Source organism: Mesocricetus auratus, unplaced genomic scaffold (genome assembly GCF_017639785.1).
Source record: "Mesocricetus auratus isolate SY011 unplaced genomic scaffold, BCM_Maur_2.0 Super-Scaffold_100025, whole genome shotgun sequence".
Lineage (NCBI taxonomy): Eukaryota > Metazoa > Chordata > Mammalia > Rodentia > Cricetidae > Mesocricetus > Mesocricetus auratus.
Window position 1 is genome coordinate 25,009,524 of NW_024429206.1, and position 13,140 is coordinate 25,022,663.

General features: G+C 51.0%; 1 protein-coding gene and 1 long non-coding RNA gene across 2 annotated transcripts; one reads left to right on the forward strand and one right to left on the reverse strand.

Annotated features, from left to right (window-relative positions):
- Positions 1 to 8,342: 8,342 nt before the first annotated feature.
- On the forward strand, positions 8,343 to 10,863 carry Abhd11 (abhydrolase domain containing 11). Its single transcript, XM_005080350.4, has 6 exons — positions 8,343 to 8,570; positions 8,709 to 8,844; positions 9,590 to 9,763; positions 9,903 to 10,073; positions 10,180 to 10,361; positions 10,574 to 10,863. The coding sequence occupies exons 1-6, from the start codon at positions 8,443 to 8,445 to the stop codon at positions 10,704 to 10,706; spliced, it is 924 nt and encodes a 307-aa protein (XP_005080407.1). The 5' UTR covers positions 8,343 to 8,442; the 3' UTR covers positions 10,707 to 10,863.
- Positions 10,818 to 12,236, reverse strand: LOC110342808. Its single transcript, XR_002384968.2, has 4 exons — positions 12,087 to 12,236; positions 11,656 to 11,749; positions 11,116 to 11,236; positions 10,818 to 11,025 (listed from the first exon to the last, which is right to left on the reverse strand). It is a non-coding gene; the product is annotated as an uncharacterized LOC110342808 (long non-coding RNA).
- Positions 12,237 to 13,140: the final 904 nt, after the last annotated feature.

A 13,140-nucleotide genomic window follows, 5' to 3' on the forward strand; every position in this document is an offset into this window, starting at 1 on the left:
CAGCTGACACCCCTGCCACACCCGGGCCAGCAGGCAGGAATTTGCCCCTCTGACCTCCCCAGGCACACTCCCGTCGCCATGGCGACTGGCTCAGGGAACAAGCGGCCTGATTGTCCCTGCCCAGCAGGGCAGGTGAAACCCTGGCCACGTGACCGATACTGAGCCAGGTGCGGTTAAGAGGACACTCGCCGCCTCCAGCTTTAACCCATTCAACGCCCAGCCGCCGCCAGGGTGCAGTGTCTCTTGCCTCCCGGCCAGCCACACACACACAGAGCTCTTTGGTCCTGCGTCTACAGCCAGAAGGGCAGTGATACATTTATGAAGGCCCTAGACTAGGTGGAAGATGGAATCTGGGAAGGAATCCGGCCTGAGCCACACTAGTGACTCGAGCTGGGTAACTTCGCCTCCGTTTCTTTCTTTCTTTCCTTCCGGGTAAAATAATGATGATGGCCTGACCAAGACGGCTCAGCAGTGATGTCTTGAGATTGAATCTTGGGACGCCCATGGAAGGAGAGGACGGACCACCATTTGCTGTCCTCCGACTCCACATGCTAGCCACACACACATAGATACACAATAAGTAAACAATAGATAGATAGGTAGGTAGATAGATAGATAGATGGATGGATGGATGGATAGATAAATAGAAATAGAAATTAGAAATAAGGATGAAGCCCTCATTAAGTATAATTTCAGGGACTAGGGGCTACGGCTCAGGCTCAGTAGTATGGGGTGGAAGAGTGTACTCTGATGACATCTGAGTTGCTGCTGGAAGCCAATCAAATTAAACTTCTGACTTGGCCAATAAGCTGGAAAGGGTGGGAACTCTGAAATGTCCCTTCCCCAACAGGCCACTCTCAGAGTTCTGCCTGCCCAGGGAGCTTCACCCCTCTCTTCTGCCCCCACCCACCACTTTCTCTGGAATGCTCACCTGGAACCTTCAAACCAACTGGTTTTTCTGCTTGCCAGGCTCGGCCTTGAGCAAGTCATGTGACCATAGGCTTAGGGCCCAGGACTCTGTATGTCCTCAAGGCCACTCCTGACAGTAGATCTAGGCTATTTGGCACTTGGGCATGTGGTCAAAGGTTGTGTGCCAGGTTGGGGTGAGCTGGCTAGACAGAAGGTTGCCTGGTCAGGAACTGTTTAACTGTACCTTTTCCCAACACAACTATGAACCCTTTGACTCTGGGGGCTGGTGAGATGGCTCCTTGGAAAAAGGAGCTTGCTGCTAAGCCTAAAGACATGGGTTCAATCCCAGCGACCCAGGTGGAGAAAAAAAGAGAAAAGAGACTTCCTCAAGTTGTCTTCTGTCCTCCACATGCATGCTGTGACACCTGTGTACCCACACATACACAGAGACACACACACACACACACACAAAGATACACACAGAGAGACACACACACACACAAAGATACACACAGAGAGACACACACACACACACACAGAGAAAGATACACACAGAGAGACATACACACACACACACACACAGAGATACACACAGAGATACACACACACACACACACAAAGATACACACAGAGAGACACGCACACACACACACACACAAAGATACACACAGAGAGACACACAGAGAGACACACACACAGAGATACACACAGAGATACACACAGAGAGACACACACACAGAGATACACACAGAGAGACACACACACACACACAAAGATACACACAGAGAGACACACACACACACACAAAGATACACACAGAGAGACACACACACAAAGATACACACAGAGAGACACACACACACAAAGATACACACAGAGAGACACACACACAGATACACACAGAGACACACACACACACACACAAAGATACACACAGAGACACACACACACAAAGATACACACAGAGAGACACACACACACACAGAGATACACACAGAGAGAGACACACACACACACAAAGATACACACAGAGACACACACACACACAAAGATACACACAGAGACACACACACACACACACAAAGATACACACAGAGAGACACACACACACACAAAGATACACACAGAGAGACACACACACACACAAAGATACACACAGAGAGACACACACACAAAGATACACACAGAGACACACACACACACACAGATACACACAGAGACACACACACACACACACACAGAGAGACACACACACACACACAGAGATACACACAGAGAGACATACACACAAAGATACACACAGAGAGACACACACACACACAGAGATACACACAGAGAGACACACACACACACAAAGATACACACGGACATACACTAAATAAAAATAAATAAAATGTAAGAAAAAGTTTTAAGGGGCTGGAGAGATGGCTCAGAGGTTAAGAGCACCGGCTGCTCTTCCAGAGGTCCTGAGTTCAATTCCCAGCAACCACATGGTGGCTCACAACCATCTGTAATGGATCTGGCACCTTCTTCTGGCCTGCAGGTGTACATGCAGGCAGAACACTGTATACATGATAAATAAATAAATTTAAAAAAAAACAAGAAAAAGGAAAAGTTTTAAAAATACATCTAAGGGCCAGGCAGTGGTGGCACACACCTTTAGTCCCAGCACTCAGGAGGCAAAGGCAGGCAAATCTCTTGGAGTTTGAGGTCAGCCTGGTCTACAGAGCAAGTTCCAGGACAGTCAAGACTACACAAAGAAACCCTGTCTCTCTAAAAACAAACAACAAAGCACAAAAGGAATTAAAAGGGGGGCTGGAGAAATGGTTCAGTGGTTAAGAGCACTTGTTGCTCTTTCAGAGGAACGAGGTTCAATTCCCACCACCCACATGGCGGGCCACAACCACCTGTGTGTCAGGGAATCCAGCACCCTCTTCTGGCCTCTGTGGACACTACATATGCATGCACATGGTACACAGACATGTATGCAGGCACAATACCATTACACATAAGATAAAACAGATAAATCTAAAAGCCAATTCAAAAGGAAAGATCCCAGCACTCAGGAGGCAGAGGCAGGCGGATCTCTGTGAGATCAAGGTCAGCCTGGTCTACAGAGAGAGTGAGTTTCAGGAGAGCCAGGGCTACACAGAGAAACCCTGTCTCAAAAAAAAAAATGGAAAGAAAGAAAAAGACAGGTCTTTCTCAGCCTTTGAATAATGCAGGGCTCAGGTGTCCCTGTCAAAGCCCTAATAACTCTGTTCACCCAACAAAGGGATCACATTCAGCCTGGTAAGGATCCCTGGTGAGTTCAGGATCCAAGAGCAAAACAGCTCCCAAGTCCCTTCTGCAGAGGGATGGAGTCTGGGAGCTGGTGCACAGCCGGTTTCAGTCCTCTGTGCCCTGAAGGGTAGCAGAGGGGCCAACATCTCTTTATCCCTCTGGTTCGCTGTAATGCCTGTCTCCCGTTAGTGGGCACTTGACCAGATACCCCAGAAAATTTTGCGTAAGTATTTCTGCAGTGTTCTTAAGTACTCCGGTGTGTGTGTGTGTGTGTGTGTGTGTGTGTGTGTGTGTGTGTGTGTGTGTGTTTGCTTTGGTTTTTATTTTGTTTTCAGGAGACAGGGTCTCTATGTAGCCTGGCCATCCTGGAACTCACAATGTAGACCAGGTTGTACATAACACCATCACATTCAGTGCTCATTGAAGCCAGGAGAGAGCTGCAGTGTGGGTGCTTAGAAATGAATGAAATGAACCCAGTTCCTCTGGAAGGACAGCCAAGGCGCTAAACTGCTGGCCATCTCTCCAGCCTCCTGTCGATCCTTCAGTAAAATCATATTATTGTAGCAGAAGAACAAAGCATAGCTGGGTCCTCAGTGGACCCCTGAGCCAGGATGGAGAGAGGGGAGATATTGCTATAGACCTGCGTATAGACAAATACTTGGCGATTAGGGGTTGGAAATGATGAGTGTCTGGGGTGGCTGGGGATAGAGACAGCAGTTAACCTTGGACCCTAAAAGACATCTACGACAGGGTGTAGGTTTGGTGGCACAGGTCTATAATTCCAGTTATTGATGGGGCTGAGTGAGAGCAGCACCACATGCTTAAGGCCAGTATGGGCTGCTGGGTAAAAACCTGTCTCAGCAGGCAGGGGTGGCACATGCCTTTAATCCCAGCACTCAGGAGGCAAAGGCAGGTGAATCTCTGAGGCCATCTTGGTCTACAGAATGAGTTCCAGGAAAGCCAGGGCTGTTACACAGAGAACCTCTCCCCCACACACACATAAAAAAAAAAAGACCCTGTCTCAAGATTAAAAAAAAAAGGGTTATGAGGCCCTTGATTCAGTCCCCAGTACCATTCAAAATAAAAAGATGGCTGAAGAGATGGCTCAGTGGTTAGGAGCAGTGGCTGTTCTTGCAGAGGAACCCAGGTTTGATTCCTAGTACCCACGTGGTGGCTCACAACCATAATTCCAGTCCTAGAGGATCTGATGCCCAATTTTTATACATTTAGGCAATAGGCATACAGACATGATTTGCAGGCTAAAGAAATATACACATAAAATAAAGTTTAAAAAATTAGGGGGCTGAAGAGATGGCTCAGAGGTTAAGAGCACTGGCTAGTCATCCAGAGGTCCTGAGTTCAATTCCCAGCAACTACATGGTGGCTCACAACCATCTATAATGAGATCTGGTGCCTTTTTCTGGCTTACAGGGATTCCTGCAGACAGAACACTGTATATATAGCAAATAAATGTTTAAAAAAAAAAGAAAGCTAAACATAAGGATGTGAGGAAGGATTGGATGCAGGTAAAAGACTAGGTTATGAAAGAGGATACAAACACAATGAGATCTGGTGCCCTCTTCTGGCCTGCAAGCATATGTGCAGACAGAATACTGTATATGCAATAAATAAATCTTAAAAAAAAGTTCATTGAGTTATATAGACTTTGGTTCTTGCTAATTTTGGTATGTGATGTTTTTAATTATTTGCAAGATTTTTTTGTTTGTTTTGTTTTTCAAGACAGGGTTTCTCTGTATTGTTTTGGAGGCTGTCCTGGAACTCGATCTGTAGACCAGGCTGGCCTCGAACTCACAGAAATCCACCTGCCTCTGACTCCTGAGTGCTGGGATTAAAGGTGTGCGCCACCAATGCCCGGCTATTTGCAAGATTTTTAAAAATATTTACTAATTTATTTTATGTATATGAGTGCTGTCTGCATGTACACCTTCATTCCAGAAGAGGGCACCAGATCCCACTATAGACGGTTGTGTTCCTAGTCTCCATGTGGGTGCTGGGAATTGAACTCAGGTCCTCTGGAAGAGCAGTCAGTGCTCATAGCCGCTGAGCCATCTCTCCAGTCCAAGACTTTTTTCTATAATAAAGTTTATAAATAACTTAAAAATTGGGACTAGAGAGATGGCTACGTGGGTAAGAGCACTGACTGCTCTTCCAAATGACCCAGGTTCAATTCCCTGTACCCACATGGCAGCTCACAACTGTCTGTAATTCCAAGATCTGACATCCTCACACAGACATACATGAAGGCAAAACACTAATGTACACAGAATAAAATAAATAAATAAATAGCCGGGCGTTGGTGGCACACGCCTTTAATCCCAGCACTCAGGAGGCAGAGGCAGGTGGATCTCTGTGAGTTCGAGGCCAGCCTGGTCTACAAAGCGAGTTCCAGGACAGCCTCCAAAACAATACAGAGAAACCCTGTCTCGAAACACCAATAAATAAATAAATAAATAGATCAAAATAAGAAGATACTTAGGATAGATAGGTGTGGTGCTGAAGGCCTGCCGTCCTGACGCCCAGAGCGCGAAAGCAGCCAGACCATGACTTCTGGGCCAGCTCAGAAACTTGAGGTCAGCTTGGGCTGTATATTGAGATCCTGTCTCAAAACAAGAAAACAAAAAAACCTGAGACCATCTGTAGTCCCAACACCTGGGAGATGGAGGTAGGAGGAACTTAAGGCCATTCTTAGCTATATATAAAGTTTGAGGCTAGCCTGGGCTACATAAGATTTTCTCCTTAAAAAAATAAACAAAACAAACAAAAACAAAAAACAGTTGTCGGGTATAATGATACACACATTTAATCTCAGCACTAAGGAAATAGAAGCAGGTGATTCTCTGTAAGTTTGAAGCCAACCTGGTCTGCATAGCAAACTCCAGGGTAGCCAGAGCTATATAATAGAGAGACCTTGTCTCAAAAACAAGCAACACGGGCTGGAAAGAATGGCTCAGTAGTTAAGAGCACACACTGCTCTTGCAGAGGGCTGGAATATGGTTCATAGCACCCATGTGGTGGCTCACAACCATCTGTAACTCCCGCTCCAAGGGAGACTATGCTCTCTCTTCTGAACTCTGAAGACACAAGGTACAAACACCATACACATAACACAAGGCAAGCAGAACACTCACACATAAAGTAAAATAAATATGAGTGAGTGAGTGAGTGTGTGTGTGTGTGTGTGTGTGTGTGTGTGTGCTAGCAGGGCGGAAGACAGACGGCAGCACCGCAGAAGAACGAAAGCGAATAAACATCCAATGGCTTGGAGTCTGCTTGGGGCTTCTGGGAAGGATCCCACTGGAGGTCTTGAGGCGCTGTGGGAAACTTAACTTGAATAACAAGGAGTCCTGAAGGGTTCTCCAGCAGATGTGTTTGCTATGATGAAAACAGCTCCAAACTGCTAAGGGCTCGACCTCAGCAGAAGGGGGCTGAGATTTAAAACACGACTTTCAGCCGGGCGTTGGTGGCGCACGCCTTTGATCCCAGCACTCGGGAGGCAGAGGCAGGCAGATCTCTGTGAGTTCGAGGCCAGCCTGGTCTACAGAGCGAGTTCCAGGACAGCCTCCAAAGCCACAGAGAAACCCTGTCTCGAAAATCAAAAAAACAAACAAACAAACAAAAAAAAAAAAACAAATAGAACACGACTTTCCCTAGACTAAGAGGGGCAGAAGGCAGGGTACTCGCGGGAAGTGATTCCAGTGCGGAAAGGGGTGTGATCTCGGGTGAGAGTATTGCCATTCTCAGTAAATGTCAAGTTGCTAGTCCGGGCCCGTTCTTGCTTTCTTTTTCTTTTTTTAGACAAGAGGCCCTCTTTGTAGCTCTAGCTTTCCTTACATACACCAGATTGGCCTTGAACTCAGGGAACCGCTGGCCTGTTTCCCAAGTGCTGGGATTAAGTGAGTGAGGTTCCTCTTCTATTCAGTGCAGTAGCTACAGTACAAATCCCTGGCCAAGGGTTGATCCTGGTCTTTCAGACTGACCTGCAGCAGAAGCGGAAGACCGGACCAAGACCCTGGTTGTGCCTGTTGGACCAATCTTTCGTTCTCTCTGCACCTGAATTTACCAGTTCAAGCAAAGGCGATCGAGGTTTTCCTTGAGGGGACTTCGGTAAACAAAGCATTCATGGTCTGGGGAGCCTGGCAGGACCCCTAGCTGTGGAGCACGGCGCCACCAAGCAGGCGGGAGCTGGGACAAGAGCCACTCCTGGCGCCTTCTGCTCTTGCCAGAGGCACAGAGAACATGGCATCCACCCAGGGCGGTGCCTGAGGACGGAGGAGGGGTCGGCTCGAGAACCGAGAAACGAGGTCCTCAGCTTGCCAGGGACACGCCCCGCGCCTGTTCCTTGGACCTCTGGTCAAAGTGGGGGAACCCTAGCCTAGACTACACGCCACTTAGAGGCACTGACCAGCACGGATTACGTAATGGTGCAAGAGGTGGGGCCAGAATCTTGGGTCGCTCCGCCCAGGGCGTGGCCAAGGAGCCAAGTTCCGGAAGCTGCAGCATCTTCAGGGTTTGCGAAACCAAGCAAGGGATAGCCCAGGTTATCTTGTGGCTCCGCCCCTAGTAGGGCGTGACCAAGGAGGCAGAGCTCGCAGCGGCTCAGTAGATGGGAATTACGTAATGATGCAAGGGGTGGTCCCAGAGTCTCTGGTGGCTCCGCCCAGGGTGTGGCCAAGGAACTCTCCATATGCCCAAATGGCTACGACGATTGAGTGATAGTACAAAAAACAGACCAATGGGGTGGCCCCTCCCAGGGCGTGGCAGGTGCTCACAGGTCTGAGGGACTTTGTGTAATGCCCAAGAGACAGGGCCAATCCCATTTGACACCGCCCTGGTCCTGGAGGGATCTCGTCTCTGGGCGGCTCATAGTGTCTGCAGGAATTGAGCAGTTGTGCAAGAGGGGCAGGGCTAGTGTCGGATGGCTACGCCCAGCGCGTAACCAAGGCAGCGCAGACCAGATTCCGAGTGGCGGCCAGAATTGCGTAATGCGCGAGGGCCCCTCTTCTGGAGGCTCCGCCCAGGGCGTGGCCAAGAAGCTCCTGCTTTGGGTAATGGTGCAACGAGGGGGCTGAGCTGTGCCGCGGGATTACGTCAGGCCACGTGACCTAGAGTGGCGCCTAGACAGGGCAGGAAGATAGGGGGAGCCCTGGTTGTAAACCAGCCGGGCTCTGGGAGGCGGGGCGTGCGCGGGGCACACCTAGGAAGCACACTCTACAGGCCGCAAGTGTGGGCATGCTCCGCTGGGCGCGAGCGTGGAAGGTCACCCATGGGAAGCTTGGCGCCTCCTCTCCCAGATGCTTGGCGGTGCCTGTCGCCTTTAGTAGCGGCCGCAGTAGTGGCCAAGAAAACGCCGATCCGAGGTCAGTCAAGGACACCGAGTGGGTTGTGCCCCACTGGTCCTCTTCGCACGCGGCCGGGCTGGCCCCACCCCTTGCTTGGCCTCGCCCCTTCCCCCCTTTACTCTCCCCCTTTTCTCCATGGTGGTCCCCACTTTCCAGGCCGCTGCCGCTGTCCTATAACCTGCTAGATGGAGATGCGACCCTCCCAGCCATCGTCTTTTTGCATGGACTCTTCGGCAGCAAAACCAACTTCAACTCCATAGCCAAGGCGATGGTCCAGAGGACCCGCAGGAGGGTGAGCTTCCGGGTGGGGCGGGGCATGGGTGGGCGGGGCTAAGTGGGACGTCTGAGGGTAGTGGCCCTAGCTTCAATCCCTCAGGTCTGAGCTCCTACTAACAATTGGAAAGTTTCAGTGCACAGCAACCTGGAAAACATCTTCGCAGAGGCTGCGTTCTGCCAGATGTCCTCCAGTTCGTCCATTGATGTTACAGATCTCCACCTCTCTGAGGTCCCCAAGAAGCTCAGAACAAATGGCTAGCCGTGGTACTTAATTTGCATTCCAAAGGGCACGCTGGCTGCTGCCCTCACCGGCTCCCTACCATAAACTTGCCCAGCCCCGGGGCTTCCCTTCCCTTCCTCCAGCCTCTCTTTCCTGCGTGACCCAGCCATGTCTGCCATGCTCTCTCGTGGTTCTCTTGGTCTGAGGCTCCTCTCTTGGTCCGAATGCCCTCTCTGTTCCACACCTAAAGCTGCCATTTGACCACCACGTGCGCACCATGGCATGTGCGTGTGCATGCACACACTTGCATACGCATATACATGTATATAATAAAAATCAAGGAATAAGTTGGTTAGCAGCTAAGGAAGACACCCAAGGTTGACCTCTGGCCTCTGCATGCCCGTGAAAGTGTACACACACTCACACTCAGACACGATTATGCCCCCAGACTCATCTCCCTGACGGCTCCATAGTCTCTACCAGGCTTTCCATTGTCTGTCGTCAGAGTACCACCGTTCCCCCATTTCCCCCCATCCCCCAGGTGTTGACGGTGGATGCTCGGAACCACGGCGACAGCCCCCACAGTCCAGACGCAAGCTACGAGGCCATGAGTCAAGACCTTCAGGGCCTCCTGTCACAGCTGGGCCTGGCGCCCTGCATCCTCATTGGCCACAGCATGGGAGGGAAGACCGCCATGCTTCTGGCACTGCAGAGGGTGAGCCGCGTTTATCTGGGCCCCCCTCCTAATGCACTGTAAACCGTGAGCGCCCAGCAGATAACGTGGGGCGCATCACACCTTGGATGGCCAGACCCCAGCAACTGTGCTGGAGCCTCAGCGGGATTCTGTCTCATAGCCAGATGTTGTGGAACGCTTGGTTGCTGTAGACATAAGCCCAATAGGAACCACACCTGGATCATATCTCGGAAGCTACATGGCAGCCATGAAGGCGGTTGATATCCCGGAGAGGATGCCGCACTCCCAGGCCCGAAAGCTGGTAGATGAACAACTTAGCCCCACTGTCAAGGTGATGCATGATAACCCTTCCCCACACCCCACGTGTCAGAGAACAAAGTGGTGGGTGATTCTCACGCAGTCTCTCGCAGCTGCCTGACCGCCCCCTCCCCCCACAGGACCCGGCCATTCGGCGGTTCCTGCTCACTAACCTGGTGGAGGTGGATGGGCGATTCTCCTGGAGAGTGAACTTGGAGACTTTAGCTCAGCACTTGGACAAGATTCTGACCTTCCCGCAACAATGTGAATCCTACTCCGGGCCAACTCTCTTTCTGATTGGTGGAAATTCTAAATACGTAAAGTAAGTCAGTGTGGACCCGTAGGAAGAGGTGTCTGTCCCTCACCCACCACCAGCTGTGGGAGTCTGCTTCAGGTGGGGAGGACTTGGGTGTGGGCATGGGGTATCTGGGAGCCGGCAACACCACTGGGCGTGTCTGCTCAAGTAACTCATTCTCTCCTTTTCCCTCTCTCTCCCCGTTGTCTTCCTTAACCCCATCTCCTGTGGCGGCCCAGACCCAGTCACCACTCAGAGATTAGGCGTCTCTTCCCTCAAGCCCAGATTCAGACCGTACCTAATGCTGGCCACTGGGTCCACAGTGACAAACCCCAAGACTTCATGGATGCTATCAGCAGCTTCTTGACCTAAGAACTGACTCTTTGAAAGAGCAGACAGGGAACGCAGGGCTTGGCATCCTTGCAACCTGCCCTTTGCTTCTGCACAGAAAAACGCAGGTGGGCACCAAGAGGGCCCCGGGGGTACAGCGTGGTCCAACCCTTTAATGAATAAAGGCAGTTCTCTTAAAGTTCCGGGTCCGTTTTCACCACCGTCGGCCCCATTGGCTCCGGGAGAGGTGGATCCAGGAGCTCCTGCCAGCACGTGGGTTCTCTTGTGCGCCCAGAGCGCCCCTGGACTCCCCCTGCAGCTGACTCTGCACCCGCTCTCGAACCACCTGCTGCATGTCTTCCTGCGGACGGGAGAGAGGGAGCGGGTTCAAGGCCTTCCCGGGGACTGAGGGGCTTATTCCAAGCCTCCCGAGTCAGAGACCCCGCCCTACCTCCCAGGCCTCCACTTCCTGCTTCAGCCTCAGTTTCTCCTGCAGGACTTCCAGCAGCTGAGCCTCCACTGTGCGCAACCTGGCTCTGCAGGAGTCCAGCTCAGCTTCCACCGCGCGTTTCCTGCGGGCGGCGAGGACAGCGGCTGGGGATTTCTTTTTTCTTTTTTTTTAATTATTATTTATTTTTAAATTTAAATTAGAAACAAGGTTGCTTCACAAGTCCGATCCAGGTCCCTCTCCGTTTCCCTCCCCTCCTCCCGTGCCCTCCCCCTTATAACATTCTGCTTCCATTTATGTCTGCACGCCAGAAGAGGGCGCCAGGTCTCATTACGGATGGTTGTGAGCCACCATGTGGTTGCTGGGAATTGAACCCAGGTCCTCTGAGAGAGCAGTCTGTGCCCTTAACCTGTGAGCCATCCCTCCAGCCCCCTAGCAGCTGGGGATTTCTAGTGGCTTCTTTCCAGGGGTGTCTGGAGCCCCTTTCCTCTCCTGTAGCAGGAGTGTGTCCCCCCCGCAACCCCTGTCTGCAGTTTCCCTCACTTAGCGATGGCTTCATCCCGCTCCTGCAGGACTTGTTCCAGGGACGGTTCCGCTCGGGTGTCCCCCAGTGCTCCAGCGGCTTCGGGTTCTGGCTCTGTCGGGAGGGTAATGGATGAGGAAGCAGGGGTCTGGGGCTTGTCTGAATGACAAGTCCCACCCTGGGTACTTCTGCCCTGGCCCTAAACCTACCTGCCCTGTTATTTTCACCTTGCCTTACCACCCTTTGCCTCTAGGGGGCTCTCCACCCTCATCTTGTAAAGCCCTAGGAGAGAGCCCTAAGTCTGGCTGGCTGGGACTTTGGGCCTTACTCAGGAATGGCAAGCAGAGCCACTTGGCCGGGTTCAGCCGAATGGACAGAGTGTATGGAACTCCCAGAGGGAAAGGGTTTCCTACACTCAGGAAATCATGGTGAATGGGCTGGGGACACTTACCTTTCACTGTCCCTAGAGAGGTGGCCTGGTGACTGAGACTTGTCAGCTGGTTGTGGCTAACAGAAGACGGAGCCCTTTGCCCTTCCAGGCAAGGCACTCCCTAGCAGACTCCACCTACTGAAAGACAGTCTAGGGCAAGGAGCAAGTGCACCTCCCTCCTCTCACACCTTGGACCGCCCCAGGCCTTTCCCCCAGGTCTTGCCTTCCTTCGCCACTAGGGGGCGCTCCATAAATGTTTTGCTAAAGCCGAGAAGGGACAACCTTGGCTTGGTCCAAGGCTAAGCATGAGGCAGTTGCCCAGCATGAGGGTTGACTCTTCACTAGCCCTTGAAGGCATACTCCGGGACAACCAGGGCTACACAGAGAAACCCTGTCTCGAAAAAAAACAGAAAAAAGAAATCTACCATGGTATCAGACAGCATAACCAGTTGTCTTAACCCTGTATTCTCAACACAGAATAATTTGTAGCCTGTGAGTTTTCATGGTCTTGGCAGGTAAGCTGGTCCTCCATCGGGTTAGTCCAGTCTTCCCTCTTGATTGGACTGTCCTTTTACACTTGCACCATAGGCATCCCAGAAATAATAAGACTTTTCTGGTGCTGTCTAGTTCAAATCATGGCATATTCATGTCAGACATCTGACTGAGGTGTTTAGTCTGTATTGGGGGAGGGAAGATATTTTTAAGACTTTGAGCATATTTTTCTTTTCTCTCTTTTTGTTTTGTTTTGTTTTTTCAAGACAGGGTTTCTCTGTAGCTTTGGAGCCTGTCCTGGAACTCACTTTGTAGACCAGGCTGGTATCAAATTCACAAAGATCCACCCGCCTCTGCCTCCCAAGTTCTGTGATCAAAGTTCAAAGGCATGAGCCACCACCACCTGGCTTTTTTTTTTATTTCTGTGTTATATTCATTTGTGTTCTGCTGACTAGCCCCATACCCTAACTGGGTTATTTTAGGCAGATGCTCTACCACTGAACAACACCCCAGCCCCTCACTGGGGGATTCTGGGCAGGTGTTCTACCACTGAGCCACACCCCAGCCCCTCACTGGGGGATTC